At 38.4% G+C, this 25,197-nt stretch overlaps 1 protein-coding gene across 1 annotated transcript in view; it reads left to right on the top strand.

Moving 5' to 3' along the window:
- The window catches only part of SH2D4B (SH2 domain containing 4B), a 75,326-nt gene that overhangs the window by 37,778 nt on the left and 12,351 nt on the right, over positions 1 to 25,197 (top strand). The window contains exon 7 of the mRNA XM_075109600.1: positions 23,230 to 23,450. Coding sequence (XP_074965701.1) covers positions 23,230 to 23,450 — 221 coding nt within the window. The remainder of the gene's footprint in view (positions 1 to 23,229; positions 23,451 to 25,197) is intronic.

Genomic DNA, 25,197 nt, shown 5'->3' with positions numbered 1-25,197 from the left:
GGCGGGGGAAGCGGGAAGGGGAAGGCAACCACAAAACTTTTGATCCAGCCAAAAATGTTTTTTCTATTCTTTATTTACTTCTTATTAAAATAAAGATTGTGACTTCTATTATATAGACCTACTTAGGTCTATAGAATATACTTGTATACAGTATAGACTAATATAGACCTATTAGTGTGGAAAGAACTGCTGCCTAGTGGTTAATGTTGTCTAGTGTTATAATGACAGGGTCTTAGAACCCCAAGCATCTCTCAGAACAGGTATAATCAGGTCCTTCACATCCTTGAACAACTTCTGTATTGTCTTATTATCCCAGTTTTGGACCATAACACGGGAGTATCTTATTCTGCCTCACGTTAAGGGCTTTTCGAATGCAATGCACTAAGACATCTATTACAGCAGTACTGAAAAAGTAGATACTAGTTTGTTACAGAATTACACATTTCTGCTGGGGTCAGTAGACCTTTGCTTAGCTGCCTTGACTTCCAGGCTGTTCAGCTGTTTAGCTAAAGTTAAGCATTAGCTTATTCACTGTCTTCAAATTGTCCTATGGACGTATGATATTTTCTAATTACACAGAGATGAAGGTTTGAGGCAGATGTGTTTGGCTAAAATAACCAAGTCTAAATAAAAATGCAAAAATGTCTTTACCCTCATATTTTTTGCCAGATTTCCCACGTTAAGTCACCAAACTTGTCTGGATTCTGGTTTAAAATATATATTGTCTAGAGCATTTTCTTAGTATGTGAAACAGGGTAACATGTGCCATGCTTAATGTGCCTGAAGTTTTCCTTTCCTTTTGTCTTCATTTGAAGAGTCACTGCAAAATGTTTCATTTCAAGTGGAGTGGTAAACTCTGTAGTCAAGAAAAGTCTTTTTCCAATCTGAGCATTTCCTTCTTTATTCACCAAAAGTTACTACTTAAACGAATATCACCTTCAAGTTCCTCCATCTCTGCTTGTCTCTTGACATTACTGTCAGTTATCTGAACTCCACTAACAGAAGTTTTGAGCTAATTTTGAACAGGCTTTACTGTTTTATTGATTACAAAAATTAACGTGTTAAAGATACAAACTGTAATGTTCAACTGAATTTTGGATATAAATTCTATTAATTTTCTATGTTTGAGTAATAGATCCCTGCCAAAAACTAGATAATTTACCCCTTCAGTATACGATGATCTTTTCTTAAGTTTATGAAGAAAAAAATTGGTATTTTTAAATATCTATTTTTAAATGTTATTTATATCTGAAAACTGTCTTTAATCCCTTCAGAAACCATAAAATTAGATCATCTTTACTTCATTTGGAGTGGGAAGCAATGAGCCTTTTTTTTAAGTGGCACATGCTCACTTAGTGGCTGCAGAGCCATGATGCTCAGCTCTCAAACTGCTAAAATAAAGGAGACTCAGAGCAAGCAATTAAGGTATCACTGGGACTGTCTTGGGATATCGGGTAATTGGTGTCTATATCTTTTGTACAAAACCCAGCTGTTTCTTTTGTATTGGTTAATAGCTGCCTTAGGTTTGAGTGAAAAGAATTATGCCTTCAATTTTTTTGATTATGAAAACTAAGAAATTGGTCTAGATTTAGTTAAAGGTAAATTCTGATCATTTTGATAACCAGGAAGTTAATAATCATATTCTGATTTCTTACCTGCTAATTGATGAAGGTGGGCAGATGAATCTAACTTACAGGGGCATCTTAGTGTTGTATCAAAACGTATGAAACTTTTTTGTAAATCAGAATTCAGAACATTCTTTGCCAAGACCTCAGTTGCTGGTATGCTTTGAAAGCTGGAAAGTAATTTGGTGTTTAGGATGGAAGGTCTGTCCCTCGAAAGGGCTATAAAGGGAGAAATGCTCATTGTTTTGGCCAGGTTTAGCTTTGAATTTTCTTTTCAAATATCTGTGTGACCCATGCCAAGTAAAGGGAAAGTTACCAGCCTTCCTGATATGTTGAAGAGTTTTGCCAAACTCTATCACAGACGTGAGCAAACTGTACTTTTCAGTTTGCTGCAGGCATAAGACACTGGGAATAGAATTCCATAGGGCAACAAAACTAGAGGCCTCTTCCTCCCATAAGTGCTTAACAAAAGGGTGCTGGTGGCTGAAACCCATCATTTTTCCATTTGTTTGCTCTTTCATTTGTCCTTCAACATTTCTCTTTTGCTTGAAATCTGATTTTTGATATATTTTTTAACTTCAGATGTTTAGACTTTTTGCTCTCACATATATTCTGTTCTGTATTTGCTTATTTTTCCATTCAGAACTGAGGAGTGTGTTCCTTGTTTGCAGGGGGGCTGATGTCTAAATATTTCCCCAGCATTAGTTAAGACCAACATTTTATGACTGTTGATGTTATTTACCCACAATATAAAAGGGATGTCTCAGCCGTATAGTGAGTATAACACGGTATGACAAAATGAGGAATTTATCCACTGCCTGCCTGTGAGGCGGCTGTGCGCACGTTTGCTAAGCACCTACTGTAGCACTATCAGATCTGTGCTTGCCTTCAGGTTGAAAGGAAAGTTCAGAGGCTGATATCACAGATCTGGAAACATGAGGTAGTTGCCCTAAGGGTTGTACCCTTAAAATGTAATTGCAGTAGCATGGTTCCTGTGGTGAACTATTTTATCAAGGGAAGTCACGGTGGCAGGGCAGTGACTGGCTAAGGGAGTGGCAAGCTGTGAAGAAGCTGATCAGAGCAAGTTGAAGGATGGATTGAAAAATGCTGAGAGAAGCAAGAGCTGAGTAACCCCTGAGGTCAGGAGAGCCAGGGAAGACAATTTTCAGTTTAAGAGGATCACGTTGCAAGTGTCGATAGATCAAGATTTCGTTTCAGACGGCTAAGGTTTTCAGGAACAAACTTGTTTTCAAGAGGAAGATCTAGCAGACCTAAAGCGTGACAATGGTTCTGCAAATCAGACTCTTTCAGTAAAGGATTCAAGACTTAACATTTCTGAAGTCTACTAACTTTGAGTCCTTGAACAGCAGTGGCAACACTGGGCATATTGCTATAGCTGAACTGTGGGAAATACATCTTATAAAACATAGCTGGTATTGTAATATTTTCTAAGGGACACAGAAATGGCAGTGGTTTGGTTTGGAAAACATCTAACGGTGAATACAGTTTGCTGCTTTGAACATAAAAGCACGGTTTTTCTTCTGTTCTTGAAGAAGCACCTTCCAATCACTTAATAAATGCATGCTCGGAAGATGTGAAGCGAGTGTTGTAAATCCAGCAGATGTACAGCCTTCTTGATATTAATGATCTATTTTATAATTCACTGCTTTATCGTTATCTTGCTTTTACTTCTGTTTGAGGAAGTGCACAGATAGATTCTCTGCTTAAGTAAACTGAGCCCCAAGTGTCTGGGGTTATTTTTCCCCTTCTAGAATTGTTGTTGATGGGGTATTTTGTTGGGAAAGAGACACAAGATCGTGTTAAAAATCTCCTGAATTTATTGAGTGCTTTTCCACTGTCTTCCATAGGCCTTGAAAGACGCATCCAAAAAACTGCTATACGCAAAGCTTGGTATCTAAAACATCCTGTGATGGGGAAACATCTGGAGTTGAATCAGAGAATTCCTGACTCAAATGATAAAAACAGCTAAAATAAAAGTTGTCAATTACAACGTACCTGTTACCTTGTGCACATTTGCAGGATAGCTCTGGGTCTCTAATTTTTGCAAGGAAATAAAGAAGAGGAAGTGTGAGATTAAAAAATAGTTACAGAATATCAAAATTATTTTGAACAATTATCTGGGAAAGATTAAAAAAAAGATGACTTTCAAGATGATAGATTTAGATAAGACTCTGTCTTACCCTTTTTATCAGAAAGGTAGACTTCTCTGATTTCTACTCTGCCAGCCTGTTCTCGGAGAGGGCTGACATGTGTGATCAGCAGTTTGAATATCTTTAGATTTTGTGGCTTGTGACTGCTGCAGGTACGCACCCAAGGTCAACACAGGCTGACAGTTGTTACCACTTCATTGATTTTGTGTAAAACAAGTAATGCCACAGTCATTTAGTACTAATCATCATTCCTAATCTGTCTGGATTTCTCTGAAAATGTTGTTAGGAATGAGTGTTACCTTTGCTGGGAATCTTGGCAGGAAGAACAGGTAAGGAACAAGTTTGGACACCCAGTTACACTCTCGTGACAAAACCCTACATTAGAAAATGAGCTGAGGCACACTGTTAGGCCTGAGGGGGGAGGCTTGCGCTGCTGTCACCCCTATGGTCCCTATGCAGTGGCTGAACAGCACACATTAGTTTCCAAGGCTGCTTAGTCCTGTGCTTTTCATCACTGCTGAATTCAGACACAGAGTTGAATGATATTCATATCATGACGGTTATGCAGGATGAATGAGAGTCCTCTGTTGTATTATATAAAGGGGTTGCTAAACACTGAATGAGACAAGTCAGGCTGGAAAAATCTGTGTCTAACATTTGAAGGACTGATGACAGGCTCACTATGGTTTTGCACCATGGCCTTTAAATAGTAATAATACTTTGATTTTACTTTCCTTTGAAATAATTATAAAGCAGCAATGTTTATAACCTACACATAGAGGTTTTATTGGGGCAATATACACAAGCTAGTTTGTCCTTGCAGTTTTATATATATCCTCTATATGGGTGGATTTACAGATAGTTATTAGAGCCGTGCTCATGTGTTTGCTTGCTGTGAGACGGAGCACTATTTTTTATATTTCCAGAACATATTCCTATCAAACATCTACTGGACGTTCTGATGGTATTTTTCAAAGATAGTAAAGTATTTGGAGTTAAGTGTGTAGAGCCTACAGTAGATTTTGGTGCTTGATTATGGATGTCTAAGTCAAGTCAGGCCCATAACATACAACAAAACCGAAATACTCCATCATCTCTAATTCAGTTCTCAGCTTCTTTCTTAAGAAATGAGAGGTGTTTTGCTCCTTTTCTGAGAAATGAGGTGATCTTTCATATACTAAGTCATTCCACTTAGGTCATAATGATTGTTTCAGTCTGCCAGTTCTTCTGAAGGCTTTGGAATTGTTTTTCTAGTGCCCTTACAGTTCCAAAGTGTCTACACAGACAGGTTATTAGCAAACAAAATAAATGTTTTAGACTCATGGCTCCCCTTGGAAGGGAGAAAAGTATCAAAGTGAAGTAATGTGAGCTGTAACACGCTGCAAGGAGAAAGGAAGCACAAAAGAACAGCAGAGAAACTGTAGAATGAGGCAATTGAATAATTAATGTAAATAGGCTAATTGCTAATGTGAAATGAGCTTTCTTATTCTTTTACAATACATTGTCCTTCTTGACTGCTTTTTAACTGGAAGCTATATTCTAAAGATTAGGCATGTTCTAAAGATAGAAGGCAGCATTTTTTCTGAACTGCTATTGTAGACACTAAAAATGAGAATAGTAATCTCATAAATAGCCTGTGATCACAAAGGGGAAACAAGTTTGATGAAGCGTTAACAGTTTCATGGATACAAAGAGGTCAGGTGCAGTGCCCGTACAGTGCCCTGCTAGTCAAAGTTTTAAAAACAAATAAACAAAAAACAAAAAGAGTCCTTTCAAGTTCAGGTTTGTGCCAGACAATACTTGGCATTTGTGAAGAATATGCACCAGCTTTTTCATAGAGTTTTCTTCCAGGTGAATTTACTAATCTCTTAATGAAAAATATTTTGCTATTGAAAATCAAAGTGCTTTACATTCTGAAGACTTCTTGCCCCCTTTATTTAAAAGGCTTTAATATTTTCTTCTCCATGTGCTACTATTAGAGCATGACAAAGTGAGCAATTATGATTTCATTTAGTAAGCCATCATGGTAGCTTAACGTACTTGCCTGTAATTTTACATTACAGTTCTGTGTTCTGTCGCCTTATTGAACTGGACTGTGTGTGAGTACATTCCTCTATTACTGCAGCTCCTTCAGTCAGGCTTTCTTTATTATATTACATAAAAGAAAAAGGAGAGGTGTTCCTGAACAGAAAGCTCTGCTCTGTGTTTGGAGATGAAGAATCATTTATAAAAACCAAGAGATATAACAGTATGAGTTACTTGGCAGAAATAATGTAGAAAGACTTAAAAGTGACCCATTTTAAAGAAAATAAGGAAGGTTAGATTCGAGTAAAAAGCCCCGACATCTACAAAGGTTGTTTATGCTAAGACTGGAGGGAATTATGATGACTGTCTATGGTGACCAAAGCAAACACAGAAGGCCCTGCTCATCTGCCCAGCAGCCTGAATCTGAGCTATGGTTCCCTTTTACATATATTGTAGTCTGCTCCTTACGTGCTCAATCGTGCTTTCTCCTTTCAGTGTCAGTTGTATGTGTGTTAATTGTTTGGTTAGTTTATCCATGCACAAGGTGCACTTAGATGTCTGTCGCTACCAGCACAAGGCATTCAGCTCATACTGTGTATCTTTAAATGCTGACTCTGGATGTTTCCTGATCGCCCCCTCTAGCATACCACAGGTGTTCTGCATAGAACCTTGTTAGTCTTTGATGAATTGCTGATATCCTGCTTATTTCTAGTCCGTATCTGTTTATCAGCCATGCCTCCAGCACTTGTTTCTTTTCCTGCTCGCTTAAAATAACATGCTTTCCATTTTACAGGCTTCCATATATTTTCTTCAGCTTATGCTAGACTAAGTTATATTTATTGTTTTATCTGCAGTATTTGCTGTTTAAAGCACAGCAAATACTTGCAAACCCAAGGTCAGAAAATTTTACTGGTTTCCCAGCAGATGGACTTCTTGCTGGTCCTCTGTCTTGCTACACAAAATATTGAAACCCCAGTCCTATTGATCCAGCCTTGAGGCAAAAGATGACAAGTTATTAGTTTGACAGGTCCTTTGAAATAACACTATTTTCCTGCTAAACAAACACAACTCTTTCAAACAGGGTATCAGCAGGGACGGTGTGTACTCATGCAGGGGGGGAAAGCACATGACTGCGCAGTATTATGTTGCTGCTTTAGCTTAACTCCAGTTCACCCAGTTAGGAGCAGACTGTGGCACTTAAAATGTTTTCACCGCAGGAGATAAACAGTAGGAGATGATATGAAAACAAAGGGAAGAGATTTCTGTGACTCCATAGGCAGCTAACCTGTATGTGCAGCTTCACCATGGAGGCAGAATGAGGTGGAGTGTGGAAAACATAGATTTGCCCTTCCCCTGCAAAAGTTAAGGGAATGACAGCTCCCTTTCTTCCCTCTTGAATTTAAGAAAGGTCAGTAGTTCTTCCTTCCCTGGCCTTTCAGTGAATGGGACTGTCAAATCACAAACTTGTGAATCTTCCTAAGAGGTAAAACTCTAAGAGAGCCATGCAAATTAGCAGGCTAATTAGCATTGGCTCTGATCAGATCATACCCTATCTCTCTATCCAAGATTAGCATCTGTAATATAATACACAGTAGTTCTTAATCCAGGATAGGCAGGACTCAGATCTAAATTATATATAATTCCATGGAACATCCTGCCACTGCTGTTGCCACTGCTGTTACCACTGCTTCTCACAATTAAACACAGCATGGATCTTTCATGAGAGCATGTGGCTATTGTAAATTCATTCCACTATGCTTGATAAAAAAAGTCTTTTGTAGTTGAAGTGAGCCACAAACATTTATAGATATTTCAATCCAAGATAAAAGAAAGTAGTAATTCATTTGTCATGAGACAGAGCTCCCTCTCCTATTTTCTCTCTTAACCATGCTACTGTTTACAGGGAGCTGTCCGAGAGCTAAGATGGTGGTAGCAACAAGTGATTCTGCCCACTTGCTCTCTCTGTCCAGATCCTCTTATCACGTAAACCAGAATAGTTCCATTGATGAAATATAGCATAAATGAAAGACTCTTAATTCCAGACTTTGTATTAGAAATTAGGTAAAAAAAAATTGTTTGCTTCTGTTTGTAACTTTTTCAGAAGCTCAGGTGAAGTTGGCATCTCCACTGAAGCCATTTCTGCTTACTAAATAGTGGCTTCAAACACCTCATTCAGATCATCCTACTGTGAGTTTGAGCCCAGCTGCTAGCTCACTCACCTTAATTCCAGTGCTGGTAGGAAGTGAGGCTCTTTAGTGATTGGTTTTTAGTGGCTTAACTGAGAAGTGGGTCAAACCCCAGAGGATGTCCAGAACTGGGTCATCGTAAGAGCTGCACGTGGTTATTATCCTGCTGCTCATTAGGCATGAAGTTTTTACTATCCCAATGTTATTCTCATTTGACTTTCAATGGTGTTTCAGTGTCTGGGTCACTTTATTGAGTGATTAAAGGTAACTTTTTCCCCTGAGGAACAGTACACTGAATCAATATGCAAGAATGTTGCAAGCAGCTAGAAAGCATTGCAATTAACAAAGTTACCTTAAAGTTCCCAAATCTAGCCAAGTGTGTGAGAAGAAAAATGAGTTATCAATATTTACCCCTAGATTAATTTTTCTCTGAGCTGGATGAAGTAGTGTGGTTTCTTAAGTACTTACAGAAAATACTACAATCAAACTGCTTTGTAGAAATCTATCTGGAACTGCTATTTTAATTTGAATACGGGAAAATACTCCAGACATACATAGCATGATTTAAATTTGGATCCCTTTTAGCAATAAAAGTTCTAATGATTACTTAATTAAAAAAACATGTAGAAAGATTTCTTTTAAGCTCAGTGATGTCATCTCGAAGATTCTTGCAGATGTAAATAGATTTCAGGTTTGACTGCTAATGTACATAAAAAATGTGTGCATTCTTAACCTTACACAACTGGAACATATTTGAGGCAAAACCATTTTCCTTCACTGATGACAAAGGCATGAAAAGCAAAGAACACAGTATTTTTTTCTGCTTAGTTATCTGTTGTAACAGCAGCTGTAAAATTTTAATTCCAGGGCTCCATGTTAACTGTGACTTTTATTTTTCTCCTTCCATTGAGTGAGCTCCACTGACACGGTAATTTACTATTATATCTGTCACTTAGGTTTATGGAAAACGTATCTTGACAGCTTCTTCAACACCTGTGAGATCGCAGTGTTCTAGGTAGGTTGTAAGATATATGTGCTTTTGAAGACCATCATGTGCACATGCATGTATTTACGTACATGTAAAGTTTTCCTTCTTTATGGATCTATTAATTTCATTATAAAAAGGAGAAGGGTTAATTGGTTATTTTTGAGTGTGGGAAGTATTTTTGTCAATAACCAAGGGGATTTTTATTATTTAAAAACAAATTGACAATGCATTCAACTGCTTTTCTTCTGTCTAATTCACAATCAAGAACGTTATCATTAAAGCCTCCTGAAAAAATTTTATACCTTATACTCACAAATCGTTGTGGTGATTGCAGAGCCAATTGCACAATATAATAGCTATTATCAGCTGATACCTACCTAGGGTACCCATGATAGTGTGTCAAACTGAGTATAAACTGTGGGCCAAATTTATAACAATAGTCTAGGTTCTTCCTGAAATTAATATTTTCATGCCAGGACCATAGAGCAACCTTCAGCTGTGTCATAAGGTACAAGCAAACATAGCATGGGAAGAGAGGAGCTGGAGCCTTACTGCACCCTAGTGACGATGCTATACTGGTCCCTGCCCACCTGAACGGGCCTTGGGCTGCCTTCCTCTAGGGCTGAGGTAAAACAGAGGTTTAATGAGTCTTGTAGGATGCAATGAAGAATCAAAATCTAACTTCCGTATACTCAGAAGAAAAGCAAATTAAAATTAACATAGCATAGGTACCTCAATACAAATCAGTATCAATATGAAAAGGCCTGTGGAAAACACTAGCAACTCTAGCAAATTAGCAGCTTGTTGGAGGCTGTAATGTGATATTTTGTTTACTACCATGTAACTCAATTAACTTCTAGACATTTCAGGGTCCATTCATTGGGCAAATGCTCTTACCGTGAGGCCACTAAATTAATGAAGTTGTATTCATAATGCATTCCCAGTGTAGTGAATGGAAAATCAATACTAGCATAAAATAAAGCCATTTAAACTAGCAATATACCAGGAAGACTCCCGAAGAAGGCTCTGAACATTCCTAAAGCTCAAAAACATGATCAGCCTGGATACCGCCTCTCTGTCCTTAGCCAGTAGAATTACAAAACCTTTCCCACACAGCCATGTATTTTGTATTACCCTGTTCAAGATCTTTGTCCATAGAAATCTGACATTTGCATAAACCTGACTTAAGTATGGATGTATGTGGAGAGAGTTGGTTTTCAGTTTACACACAAGCAGATTTCGAGTATCTAATAGTCCTTACTCATGTCAAATCTTCTCTGTTTCATAGTCGTAATCGTGAAGCTTGTTTGTTTTAGGTAGAACGGCAGATTAATTGCCTTTATAGAAAGTAAATTAATTAATTAATTATTCAACATTATTTCTGCTGCCGAGATGCATCATATAGAAAAACTCTTTGTATCCATAGAAGTATCAGTGACATCTGCTAGTCTAAAGCCAATGCGGTTGCCTTCCGTTTTATACCACTAGCATGATCAATGTTATTCAGATGTTCTTAAAATATGCTTTCATTCAGTACTTCTAAATTTTTTTTTTTTAAGTTTTATTCCAAATAGGATTAGGGTATATTTCCTGTTTGCCTGAAGCTGTAATCTATATTTTGGGTAGCTTTATTGCACCCAAATAAAATACGTCAACCCTCTAATAAAGACAATAAGTTCAGTTTCTAAGTCCAAATTTGAAGTGTTGGACTTTATCTTAATTCACCAAAATTGTGAAAAACTGAAGTATGTATTGAAGATATTCTTAAACATACTTTGTTTTTTGTAATGAAGAAATTATACTGCTTTTTATATGAGACATACTGACAAGCTTTATGGCAATGCGGAGAAGGGAAGAATACCTAAGAATGGCTTTCTTTTTTTTTCCCCCCTCCTAGGGATGAGCTTGAGAAAGCAGCACTGCTGATTTTCTCTGAGTTTTAACCAGTACAAATTGCAGGCTTTTTATAATTTAGCTCATGACTGAATGCGCTGTTCTTCCCTCCTGGGTTTTTTGTATGGTTCTCAGAGATGCTCTGATAAAGGCAGGAGTACCCATAAAATGTGGTGATATAGATCGGGCCGCTTTGCTTTTGTTTTGTCTTTTTATAGTCAATCTCTGCATCATGCGGCCTCCAGTGAAATTAACTCATGATTTAAGAATCATCATCTTGTTCGTTTTGCTACTTCTCCCTTGGCTTGATGAAATTTGCCAGTAGCTTCCTGTTATCTAAGTAATTTGTTCCTTTTCTTCATTTAGTAAATCCAGTGGCTGTGTTTCACAGGTATTTACAGCTGTGCCAATAGTGGCACAGGAAAACTGCACTAGGACTTAATGGCACTGTCTCACTTATTCCTTTTGATATGAAATCACAGCATATTACAATTCTCAGTAATATATTACTATTATTGTTAGAAAGCTTTTTGGAAGCTTGTTGTCTCAGTCTGTGCGGACAAGGGCCTGATTTTTTAATGTATCTGTATTTTCTGTACTCAATTACATGATGGAAAATGTGTATAATGGGTCACAAAACTGCCCCAGAATAAATGACTGCACAACACACAAGGCAATAGCAAATCAGGCCCTAACTGTTCTGCCAGAGTTTATGTTGATATATTATTTATTCAGTATAATGTCATAGTCACAGCCTAGATATTAAGAATTTCATAGGCACTGAATTAAATTCCCTTTTTTCCTGAAGAAATAATATATTCATGATAAAGCATGCAAATAGTGGGGTAACCATGGTGGGCGTTCTTAATGAACGTGCGTTATTGCTCTCTGTTCTACACATCCTTAAATGTGGCTGTGTTTTTAGAAGAGGGGCTGGTTACACAAAGAATCCAGTCTGCATTTGCAAACATAAATGATTGTTTGCCGAAGCATCCATGTGTTCATAATTCGTAAGCATGAAAAATGATTTCCATATCAGTACTGTGAAAGTGAAACCATATATAAGTGGTTTTAGCATATTGCGTTTTTCTTATGTCAAGATTATTCGAGGACAGAAGGAAGCATCTTACTCCTTAAGAAACATCAATATATTAAAACGTGTAGTGCAGAAGCAGAACCTGGTGCTAAAATAACTATATTGTATATTTTTTTGCATTTAATTTTTTAAGTAGTGCTTATGGAATTACATGTGTCATAAAGTATTCCACACTCCAGCCAGTAATGCTTATTTCAGAGCTAGTAGAATACGTATGCTGCTTTAAAGGATTGCATAATTTATCCTTTTAGGTAGAAGTTTTGTGCTTGACTTGTCTTTCTTGTTGAGATGAAACACCTGTTGATTCGCAAGTACAAGTATTTCTCCTGGCACTGGTTTTCAAAGTAAGTCTTTGTGGTTAAATGTACATATATACTTGAGAGAAGGAAGAAGCGGTAAGCTGATAAAAATCTGACAAGGTGTGCTTTTACAAAAGCGCTCTCTGAGACTGATGGTGGTTTTAACGCTTGCAGTTTTTCACGCTCATCTTCCACTTGCAGAAAGCGGGAAATGGTAACGTTTGCACTCACTAAGTGAGCAGGTGCGTAGACTTTTAAGTTCCAAATGCAGTTTGCATTCAGTTCTGCTTCTAATGACTTCAGCATTTAGTGTCCAGTGATGGATGAATTTGAATGTAGATAACTTCTACTTTTATACGAGTGTTTCTTTAAATTCTTTTTTAAAGGAACCTTTGGTTCAAGAAAGAATTCCCCCCATCCTCACAAACTTTTCTCAGTTTCTGTGTGTTCAGAACTGCATCTCCCAACTCTCCTTAATAGATTGTCCATCAGCCAGTAATGGGCTCTTTGAAACCATGTCTCTGCAGGAGTGTCACCCCAGCCAAAGCTCTTTAGTCGTAGTCCTATTCCACGCACTATTCTTGGCTTTGGTCAGTGTGTTCCCCCTGGAGCATCGTCTGGCAGCGTGGCCTCAGAATGGGTTGTACAAAGAGTCTACCTTCAACTAATTCTTCTACTTTGCCTTTTTACAGAAATCTCACTGTAGCTTTTATTTTGTTTTGTGTGATTGGTTTGGTAAAAGCTCTGTCTTCCATTTTTTTCATGTCCGTGCTATCCTCAGAATTATTTAGGAGGAATAAGGAGTTTGATGGCTGGAGTTACAAGAACATAAATAGATCCCAGGCGGGCTTTTGCTCTCTCATCCTCTCCTCTCACGGATCAGCTTTCTCATCTTTTTCCTGGATTTAGATCTCATTTGCATACCAGAAGATTTTCTCTCCCATTTTCAAATTCAGCAAAAATTGAGGATTTAAATGAGAAGTAACAAGGTGAGTAATGTAAACAAGTGAAGTGGTTAAGAAGTGCTTGTAAATGATGCCCACAGGCTAGAATTTCCCTTCCTTTTTCCTCTGTTGCTTGCAAGACCAAGACTGAATGAATGCAAATATTTTGTCTGCCTGGAGAAAGGATGGTGAATACTGGCCACTAACCTTTTAAAAGAACTGCCACACCTTTCAATTTTCACACAAAACACAGTATCAGTGACTATTGTACCAGAACAGATGTGTTTTGTTTCTCTTTGCTGGACCAGATCAGAACTTAAATCCGCTTCTTTGCTCTACAGTTTCTGTATTACACTACTGTACTAGTTCTAGCCCTGTCAGGCTGCTCTAGCGAGGTACTTCTGTGTGCTTTACTGATTAAGCAAGTTTTAATGTTTCAGAAGAAGCAGTAAGGTCTTAATATTTACTTTACACGTGTCACATCACACACCTATCACAAAAGTTTATGATAGTCTGTATAGTTGGCTATCTTTTTCACACATAATAGAAATAAAAATTCAATCCCATCTGTACTGTAAGGAGGTGAACACGTCCTACAGGAATCATATTTGTAACAAAGGTCCATTGCTATTCGGATTAGTATACTGGTATTTTCTCAAAGCATGTTTGTTTCTTATTTGGAGTTTGCAGACGTCCCCAGGAATACACTTATTTTCCATGCTATCTGCAGGAAATGTCAGCTATCTATAACAGCATCTAAGGTCCTTATATAATCCTGGAAGCATTTACATTTTTTTAAAAACCAAAAAAAAAAACCAAAACAAAACCCCCCAAAACAAAAACACTTTCTTATTTTCCAGTCATCCTATCAGCAAAGAAAAAGCCCTCACTATCAAGAATATTTGTACTGTTTATGAAAGGCACCCTATTTAGGTGCTTGGAACCTCCCTGTTGTTGATCTTCCATTGGCTTTACTGGAACACAGAGGCTTCTAACTTTAGTTGGTGAAAACAATACAACATTAAATATACTCGCCCCTAAATTTCTGTCAATTTACTGATCATACATGATAAACTGCACACAGAGAACGTAGTTTAAGAAACCACTGAAAATGGAACAGTTAACTGTTCCATTTTTTAAAATGAGCTTCTTTTCAGAAGCTGTTCAGATGAGAAAGGAAAACTCACAAAAGTGAAAGGGTAATAGCAGAGGTTTAATGCAGGGATTTTGGGTCAGATGAGCCCATCCCTAAAGAAAAAAATCAAGTAATATATATAAGATAAAAGTTTAAAGGTCTGTTGTGCTACCTTTTCTCCTCTGATAGGTGACAATAACATACAAAGAGAAAAGAGAGTTTGGAATCTTTGTTTTCCTGCTGGCTAATGCATTCTATAGGCTGATCTGAAAGGAAGGAAGGAAAGAAACAAATGCTATGCTTTGAGGAGACATTAACAGAAAAATTTATAGCTCTGTTATACCGGTGGTGTATTCAGACAAGTAATGCAAATGCCTATCTTTTATGTGCTGCACTGCTTGTTAGTGAATATGGCGTAAATATTTTGACAGTGAGTATAAAGGGTTTTTACAGTAGTTGATAGTTTGGATAGAGAATGAACTTTAAAGGAGACAATTAGGGGTATATTTTCTGCAGAGCTCATAGGGAATTAACTGTGAGCCACACTGGCAACAACGGATGGAACACCATCTGATTTTCTGTAAACCTGAAGAAAAAGCCCCGTTATATCAGCATTGCTCGTGTAGATGGGATTTTCAAAGATTCCCAGGGGAGTAAGGCACCCCTTTCCTTCAGCATTTCAGTAGCTTTTTAATCCCTTTGAGGAATTTCAGCCTTAGGGAATTAAGAAAGCTTCTGAGGTCCGAGTTTTCTTTATTCTAAGAACTGCTTTATCCTGACAGAACAGAGAGATGAATCCATATTATTAAAAAAAAAAAAAACCAAACCCAAAGGAAAAACCCAACAAAACAGGCCTGTATATTTTTACATATGATATTTTTCCTTGGTGAATTTCCCCTGTGTATAGAGGCTCAAGATAGTCCTATGCACCACATAAGTCTTCAAGGAGAGCTTGTTTAGGGCATGGTACATTAGCGATATGCCTCATCCTTGCCTGAAGGGATCTCTTGCCATCAGAAGAACATTATTCCTCTGGGCCTTGTTTTTCTACATGTGTCTGTCTGTAGCCCAGAGCATACTTTCCATAGTGAGCAAGGCCCGCTGGGGTGGTAACAGAGATTCACTGATGTGTTATTTCCCAATTCTGCATGTATCTTAAATGTACCAGGATGGTTACAAAGGAGAGGAATGGTGAAGGATGAGCAATGGACTCCTTCCTGCTCACCTTTCGACAGCACAGATTTATCTCTATCTTAAGTATGTTACTGCATGTGTTGCTCCTGAGCTTGCATGGAAGAAAAGGTGGTGAATGTGGAACAAGGAAAGGTTTCTCCACAGGCTCCCTGACCAGTGTCCCTTCACTTTGCCTACATAGCTCAGAGAGGAGGCTGCCCCCGTACTGAGCACTGAGTACTCAGATACCCTATCTGACATGGCCGGTGTGTTTGAAATGTGCACTTAACCTGTTGATTTCTAAATACATCCCAGCTTTGCCTGCCATTGCAGTTGTATACAGACAGGAAGGTTTTATTCTATTTATTCATATTTTAGGTTTTGCTTTTTGTGACCTATTGCACATCTTTTCTCTATTTTCAGCAGAGAGGCATATAGCCCCTTACTTTGTAACATTTATGGATACTGTGCTATTTACTAGGACTTAAATCAGATTGCTAACATGCAGCACAGCATGAAATATCTGCATTCTCACCAGGTGTAAGTAGGAAAAATGTTTCATAGGAACTCAGCTCCCCTCGGCTCTTGGGCTCTTGCCATGACACTTGTGGCCAGGTTTTGAAAAAAACAAACCCAAACCAACAGTCATTGTGCTGTTTTGTGGGGGGTTTTGGTCTTTTTTTTTTTAAAAACAAACAAACAAACAAACAAAAAACAACCAGGCCATCTATTTTGATGCCTAAATGGGAACAGAACTCTTTTGAAGATCCAGTCCCATGTGAGTTTATCCTGCATTAACAGCAGATGGTGAATAGCTTCAACAGCTTTGTTTCTATTACCAGCCATCTTTGATTTACTCCCTTGCTTTGCTTTTCAGTCTTTATTGCTTCTATTCTGAAATAGCAGAGGCAGAGCTATTGTTATCTCTCAGCCATAGCTTTTCTCACACAATACTATTGATCTCTTCTTTCACTTTTTGTTTTGTTGCACTACCCAAAAAAGTTTCGTGACTAAAAGGAAAGAGAAGGAGAGGATGAAACCTTTTTAATAGAGTGGCATGCTGTAAGACCCTATTGCTGCAAATATTTGTGCCTGTATTTAATTGTGCATTCTATTCCTGCTGTCAATGCCAGAGAAATTAGAAGGTATGACCTCGATATGTACATTGTCCTTTGGCTATTTCAGTTGCAGATCAGTCCATAAACCACCATAACTCGTAACGGTGTTCTTTAAATTATATTTGACCTTGGTAGTCTCAAGGATAATATATAATAATAGATTAATTGTGTCCGTCTCAATGAAGAACCATACGTCTGTTCAGTCAGCTTAAGAGTCCACATGTAGACTTGCACCTGTGGGAGAGAAGTCAACCCGAGCAAGCTATTGCTCTGAGTGATGTAGAGACTGCTTTTCCTTGAGAGCATAAACTACAGCTGCTCTAGTTCTTGCGCTGCAGGGAAGCAATCACTTCATCTTCCCTGCTTTTATACTTTTGATCTTTCTGAGTGGTTGAAGGAGCTGGATTTTTCACCCTTTCCTAGACCAGAGCTGGTTGCTAGTGTCATCCATTTGAACATTTGTTTCAAGCCTTTACTGTCCCACCTTATTATGGGATCTAAAAAAGGTCAGATTTATTCTAAACCTTAGTTCTTCAGCTTCAGTTTTCATCTTAGCTTGTGTTTGTTCCTAGTGTATATCTTCCTTTGCTGTGGGCTCTGAAATCGATGACCCCTTCCATTAGGTTCATAGGCTAGTGTTCTTACAAGCTGCTTTTGCACTTTCTGACAGGGGTTTATGTTAATGCTGGCATGCTAATGCAGGCTGTCAGCTCTTCCTAAACCATACTGGCTGCAGCTGGATTAATCCCTTCTGAATTTCTATTTACTTTTCTGATTATTTCTTTCCAAACTGATTGCCTGTATTCATATTCTGGTCCCAAGTAGGTTGGGTCTTTACTTCCAACTACATGATTTTTATTATTATAATGATGTAGGCAGAAAAAACTATGACCTATTTTCTTCTCCTCAACCTGGAACTTTTCTGGTTTGATTAAAAATACCCAAGACCCTAAAGTCTGTTCTATACAAATTTATTTTCAGGCTTTTAAAGTGGTTTGTTCTGAAATTTGTTTCATCTTTTTTGCAAAGTGAGGTGTAATCCAACTTCTGACTCTCAAATTAAGTCTCAGAGAGAGGAAATTTATTTGGAAATTTTTGGAAAATTCACCTCTTTATTTCCCTTTGGGAAACACTTTATTCCAACTGGTATCATTATAGTAGTCTGTCTAGCTCAGTTTTTCAATTCCAAAGAATGGAAGGGATTGGCTGGTGCTTAGCAAACTGATCCTTCTAACCCTTGTGCTGTTTTATCACTGTCTTTCAAATTACTGTTTAGATCTGCCTGTATAATTGGACAAATATAGTCCTTTACATTATTTGGGAGTTATCTGCTAATTCCTCATAATTCCTTATGTTTACTCATTTATTTATTGTTTACACTTGCTTTAAGTGTAATGCGTCTGTGTGACTTTTAGCATGTGAATTATTCATGTAATGATCACAGGAATGTTTGTATTCACAAGGGCTTTGATCTAATCCCATTGAAAACAAAAGAGATACTGGGATTGGCTTCTCTGGTTTGGATGCTGCTCCTAATTTTGATTGGTGACCTAAATCACACACTTCCCTGGTATAGATGTCTTAAGTTGTATAAACAGGATGAGTCTCTTTCCTCTTCATTGATTACCTGTGAATATTCATAATTGTTCAAGAAATCAATTTTGCATGAAATAGAAGGCTTTTCATAATGGTCATGAAAGCACTTTCGGCATGAATGCTCTCATTAATATTTATTCATGCCAGTATTTGTGACGCTTTTGCTCTATGAGTAAAACCTCATGCACTAGAGTGTTTGAGATCAAGCTAATGAAAAAAATGAAAAGAGGAAACATCAGCTAAGCAAATAGCTTCTATTGCAGAAGAGTAAATGAATGCTTCTGGGCTGTGTTTGTACCTACTGTCCCTCTAATCTTAGTCAACCTCTCAGCATATATAAATGCACATATGCATATCAAAAATATATTTATCATTAAAGGCCAAATTATCATTATAGATTGACATTATTATTACATACGGTACATTAGACCACTGGTAGATTGTGGGTGTTGGTCTCCTCTCCCAAGTTACTAGTGATAGGATAAGAGGAAACGGCCTCAAGCTGCATCAGGGGAGGTTTAGGTTGGATATTAGAAAAAATTTCTTTACTGACAGAGTGGTCAGGCCCTGGCACAGGCTGCCCAGAGAGGTGGGGGAGTCACCATCCCTGGAGGGGTTCAAAAAATGTGTAGACATGGCACCTCAGGGCATGGTTTAGGAGACCTGGGGGTGTTGGGTTGGTGGTTGGACTTGATGATCTTAGAGGTCTTTTCCAACCTTAATGATTCTATGAGTCTAGATTTCAATAGTGGACATGATGTAAGTCAATCTGTATAATAATAAAAAAAAAAAATTAGACTTCTTGTAGTCTTGCCTTGTTGGCAAAGTTTGCCGGCTTTTCTAGTTTGGATTCATGCTTGTTGTGGCATTCTCTTAGCAAATATTTACGTATTTCATCTCCTGAGTTTCACCCAAGGATGTATGTAGGATAATGCTGAGAGAAGAGTGGGAAGCTGAAGTGTCATTGCATAATATTTCAGAATAGCATTCTCTGCTATTGAGGCTGCTGTAAACTTGGAAGGCAGCATCAAGATTTCTTAGCTGTGCCCACTAAATTTATAATGGACTCTTCAGTTCCCACGTAAGCTTAATATACTCTAAATATTAGGATGGTCTTTTTCCTTTCTGGAAGAGTGGTGGCAGTAAAAAGAACATAATTACAACAAAAATGCAAAGACTTGCCTATCATCTACAAATTGTCATTACAGGCACTGGGTTTAAAAATGAAGCTGTTAATTAGGAGCCTGTCAGTTGATGATGAATGTCCTATGATTCGAAATAACTGTCTTCCAAATTGTTATTCTCTTGCTGAGAATCCAAAATGTTTATATGCATAAGAATTGCAAAACTGGAATGTTTGAAGTGGACAGGTAGATGCATGTAACATGTTACATGCAATGAATTTGGGGGGTAGGGGGCTAAAACTCAAGACAACTGATGGGGTTTCCATGCTTTCAAGAGGAGTTAGTTATACCTTTGATCCACTCCCAGTCAAAACCCTGCTGCTTTTTTATGGTTTGTTATAGACAACAGCAGTTTATACTCTGAGGGAAATTGTTTGGCATGACAGGTAGAAGATGTGAGTTTCAGTGGGGGAGCTAATTGCTGTCCAAATATGCTATTGTGTACTTGGCCACATGATGAGTTAAAATGATGATACCAATGATACATTGATTAATTGTGAGGTATTTATTTAAATGTCTGATTTGCAAAGTTGTGCTTTTGTGAAAGGATTACTGCTTTTGACACAGTGATGCTTTACACCATGTGGAGATGTTGCCTTTTTTCTTCCTTTTTTTTTTTTTTTTTAAGAGATTAGCAAGAATGAGGGAGGGGAAAATTAGCATTCAAAGCATCAGTGGATTCTTTTCCAGATAATATTTCCAATTAATACCCTGACTAGCACAAATAAGAGCATTGGTGATTCTAAACCTCTTACCCCAGAGTCTTGGGAAACCAAAGTTTCTTGACTTCAGTTCAAACATTTTTAAATGTTCATGTAGAGGTTTCACAGATGTTGTTTATCTCTCTGCAGCTGTCTCAGGAGTGAGCAGTGCCACTCTTTTTCTGGTTGTCTTGAGAACAGTATAATGTTTTTTAAAGGGTGGAGGGAGACTTTCATTGCTGCAATCACCACCCACTGAAGAATTGAACCAGAGAAAAATAAGATAACTGGGAGGCAGAGAGAGGGAGGAGGTGGTGGGGAGAGATGGTTTCTCATGAGCTGTTAACAGAATCAGGAGAGGAAAAGGGAAGAAAGCAGCTGGCTGATAATTTATTACACCATCTTCAGCAGAAAAGAGAATTAAAACAAAAAAAAAGAACTTGGCCGTGAGCAATGTAGCATTCCTCACCTACTCAGTGATATAAAGCGCCCAGAACAAAAATAAGGTCTGGCAATGAAGATAACATCATGTGAAAGCCTGCAGTGTCTTAGCTCTACTGGTGGGAGTTGACAGCAGGTTCACAGATTGTTTAGCATTAAACTAATCGATGCTAAATTAATTTCATATTATATGCCTGATAGTGATGGTCATTCAGACCCTAGAAATATCCTAAGAATGATGTTCACCATATAATACAAACTCTCTTTTTTTACAACTCTCTTTTTTTACGAACACTCTATTTTTATAGGTGCTATAAATTGTCTAAGGCACCTCATTCCCTAGCAGGGCTGTGTAACAGTTCTGACACTGCTTAGAGAAGGGGTAGTTGAAACAGCACCCATTTCCTATCCCCAAAGTTACCAGCGTGGTTTCAATCTAGAATGACAGTATAAATATTATTGGAATTAATGTAGTATTTGCTGGTGATGGAACTGTTTATCCTTGTGGGTATCATTGAATGCTCTGAGCTTGTTAGTGTGGCTCATGTTCATGACTTTCTAGCAGAGATTTGTCAAGGAAGTGGGCATCATAATCACCGATAAAACCTTTCATTGTTTATCTAAATTAGGGCAATTTGAGAGAAGACTGGATATTCATCTTAACACAAATAGTGTGACTTCAGAATCTTGGCATGTGGCACCTGGTATTGGGATCTAGTGATACAGCTTCACATAATATGCTCTATCATGTGGACTGGTATTAGTACTATCTTCTCATTTGAACAGAGTTCAAGAATTTTTAACAATTCATCTCAGAAGTCTTCCAATAAAGCTGTTTTTAATTTTGCAAAGTGCAGTAACTGACCCTGTTGGCTGAGCAGTTTTATGCTGTTTCTAAACAAATGCGTACGTTTGCATGTTCTGTGTGTCTGGTGCAAAGATGATGCAATATCCTCCAGAAGAGAGAACTGTACACCATTCAGCAGAGTATATATCTGTATTTTTCTTCTTAGTACTGAGGATATTTCAGTAGGGACCTCTGAGCCCCACTGAGATTAAGCCCTTCCTGTGTTCATCATTGCACCAAGTAAAACTGTAATGATGACAAGCAGTTCCATTAAATATTACATGTATTGGTTTGAGAAAGTTTAGCTTCACAGAGGGTAACTTTGGAACATGTACTTATATTATTTATGGACATTTGTGCCATGTTCACATTCAGGATGGTCTAATTCAACATCTGTTCCTGATTAAAGCAAGCATCTGGTATTTCACAGAGAATTGAGACATGAGCTTACTGTCCACTAGGCCCTGGGCAAACTGGAACCAGCCTCTCTAGGTGGATGGTAAGACCTGGTGTAGCGCTGGGTACAATTCTCATCCCACCTTTTATGTGGGGTGTGATCAGAATAGGGTTTATCTGTTATACCCTGTTTGCAAGCAGAAGGGCCAGCAACTTCAGTGTTGTGTCCTAGGATCAGAAGGAAAAAAGAGAGAATAAGATTTTTCCAACACAGAAGAATAAAATGGGAAAGCTCTTGAAAACTCTACTCCTGTTAAACTTTATCCCTTGCTTATGCTGCAAATGTGAATTTGTGATCATTCTTTTGCCATGACAAATAAGTTTGTCATACAGCAAAGGAATGAATTCTCCTATAAGACAACTGCTTGGTGACCAGAATATGGGGAGAGAGTTTGTTCCCCAGTTGAGTGTGTTCAGAGAGGTATGTTGGCTCATAGAGAAAATGACCACAGGATGGGTGTCACGTGCTGCAAGAAGCCCCGAGTAATTTTGTCTTCTCTTGTTCTGGAGCAAGGTGCATAACTTGTTGTTCATTATGAATTGTAAAGACTAGCTTGCTTCTGGTCAACAAATACAATATTTATTTCTTTGTATTAGTACTCCGTTTAGTTCATGGCTAGAGGTTTTTACTAGAGGAGACTATTACTTTGATATTAAACCTGAAAAGTCCCTGAAAGAAAGGATTAAGATCTTTGTTTCTTGTTTTCCTCTGTGACAATGTTCCCTAGAAATGCAAGCCTGTGAACAGGTAATCTAACATACCCATCTCTCTGTTAGCAGCTCTGTTAGTTGCAGGGTTTGATTTCTTTGTGCTCCAATTTAGCTGTACGCATCTATGGATGTGTGTGTGTGTATGGACGTACAAAAGCAGACAAATACTTTTTCCTCCTGGCACAGTGCTTTTTGTTCCTTCTTTAGGACCTTTAAAACAGTTGTAAGGCAACACAGTCAAAAGTACTGCAGTACAATTGCAAATATCACCAATGTATTGCAAATTCAAATTGCAATGCCGAACCGTGCTAGTCTACTGAATGATCACTTGTACAGAATTTGCTGGTCTGATAGGCCAGTTGTGTTTATGCACTTCCTCTGAAAAAGCAGTAAGGATGGGACAAAGCAATTCTTCATCAGTTAACTAAAAAGCATATTGCACCAGACTCCATCAGAACTCTTATAGCTATCCTTCAGAAGTGAATACCATAAACATTTCCATGGCTCCAACTCTTCCTATAAACATTTCAATCTTGAGAAGTTCTGCCATTTTAATTTCACTTCTGCTATGTATTTGTTGCATTTGATTTGCTCTGACAGACCTGTTATCTGCATAAGCATAGGTATTTTTTCTTGCCAGGTATTATCAGCCGCCAAGAGGCAGAAGAGTTGTTGATGAATAGATCTGAAGGAACATTCCTGGTGCGAGTCAGTGAGAAAATCTGGGGCTATGCGTTGTCTTATCGCCAGCAAAGTGGGTTCAAACACTTCCTGGTTGATGCTTCGGGGGATTTCTACAGCTTCTTGGGGGTAGATCCAAACCGACATGCAACACTGACAGATCTTATTGATTTTCACAAGGTAACACTTGCTAGGTAGAGATCAATAGCTGAGTGGAATGGATTAATAATTTAAAGAGGAACCGTGTAATTTGAAACCACACTGGAAAGTAGAAGTAACCATAGTGGGGAAAAGAATACGTGTATATGTTCTACAGTAAGCCTAGCTGTTACACTTTGTGCCTTTTGTTGCAGTGAATCAGAAGGCTTTTCCCCTTCTTTCAGATGCTTCAGCATGTATTTGTGTTCCCTTCTAAGCAGATTCTTACGTAACACATGCTGTCCTGGGCTAAAAATGGACTAATAAGGGCTGACAGAGCTAATACTTTTTGAGCCTCTTTGCTGTGCAAAATTGGATTGGAAATACCATAGAAAGGTCTTTCAGTGAAATTTCAGCATTTTTCGACCTTTGATGCAAGGGCTGTAATGTGCAAAAGCAACGGTGTGGGGCCCTGTGGTAAAGAAGGAAAGACAGAGGGGTTCTCTTTTAGGGATGTGCTAAGGGTCATTCCTCACCTTCTTTCTCCCACCTTGTGGGCACGCGTGCACACAGAGGTGGCTTTATTTTAAGATCAAATAAAAGTTAAGACAAATGAGGTTTTCCTTAGTGTCCCCTCACAGACCGATATGACATTGTATTTCCACATGGGAGGATAGTTGGCGCCACACTTGACCAAAAAATATCTCTTCCTCTAGTTTGATGAAATTCTCTCTCAATGGCCACCTTGGAAGCCAAATGCTCCCCCCACGCCTCATCCTCTACCCCAATTTTTATTGCTGACCATGACGTTGTATGGTATGGAATATCCTTTTGGCCAGTTTGGGTCAACCAACTGGGCTGTGTCCCCTCCCAATTCCTTGCTTATCCCCAGCCTACTCACTGCCAGCAGGACTGAGCAGGAAAAAAGAGAAAGCCTTGATGCTATGCAAGCACTGATCAGCAATAGGCAAAACATCACTGTGTTAGCAATACTCTTTTAGCCACAAATTCAAAATGCACCACCATACAGACTGCTGCAAAGAAAGTTACCTCCATCTCAGCCAGACCCAGTACAAATGGAAAGGGTCTAGCGAGGGCCTTGTCAGGGAAAGAAAAGCACACATACGACACCTCAAATGCAGATTATCAGGCATTGGACATAAGAGCTCTGGCTAAAGTAGTGTCCCCTGTGCTCCTGGGGAGCCGTGATGGTGACAACCAATTCCAGCCACTTCTGCTCCAGCTATGTTCCTATATTTTCATCACAGCTCATCCTAGGCAATCACTGTACTAGAAACACATCTATTTACAGACAGCAGCAGGGCACTTGTCAAAGCAGAATGGCTTTTAGTTCCTGACATTTAAAGAAAAAAAAAGTTTTCTTAGGTGCCCCCTGATAATAGTTAATAGCTCCCCCTGTAGTAAGCCTGTCAGAGAAACTAGTTCACCTTTAATGTCACCACACAATTCTCTTTTAACTGTCTAGCTTAATAGCTATATTAAAACTGGTCTCTTTGGCAATCATTTCAGGAGGCATCTTATCCTGTCTCACACAGTTTTCTCTGAAGCTTTTCTGCCTGCCCTTTCTGGTGAAGTACATTGTCAAGTGCCCCAAAGCCTTCTGGTAACCAGCTACGCAATCTTTATGTAAATGGTTGCACTGTGGGCACACATTCTCTTGCAGCTATTGCTATATTGTTTGGAAAAGTTGCTGCTTCCTCAGGGCTATTTTTGGCAAGAGTATACTTCCCTCCCCAAAAGCTGCATCGCCTTCACTTTGAGGACCTTT

This window comes from Phalacrocorax aristotelis, chromosome 14 (genome assembly GCF_949628215.1).
Source record: "Phalacrocorax aristotelis chromosome 14, bGulAri2.1, whole genome shotgun sequence".
Taxonomy (NCBI): domain Eukaryota; kingdom Metazoa; phylum Chordata; class Aves; order Suliformes; family Phalacrocoracidae; genus Phalacrocorax; species Phalacrocorax aristotelis.
Note: the sequence above shows the minus strand (reverse complement) of the source record. Positions and strands in the feature narration are given on the sequence as shown.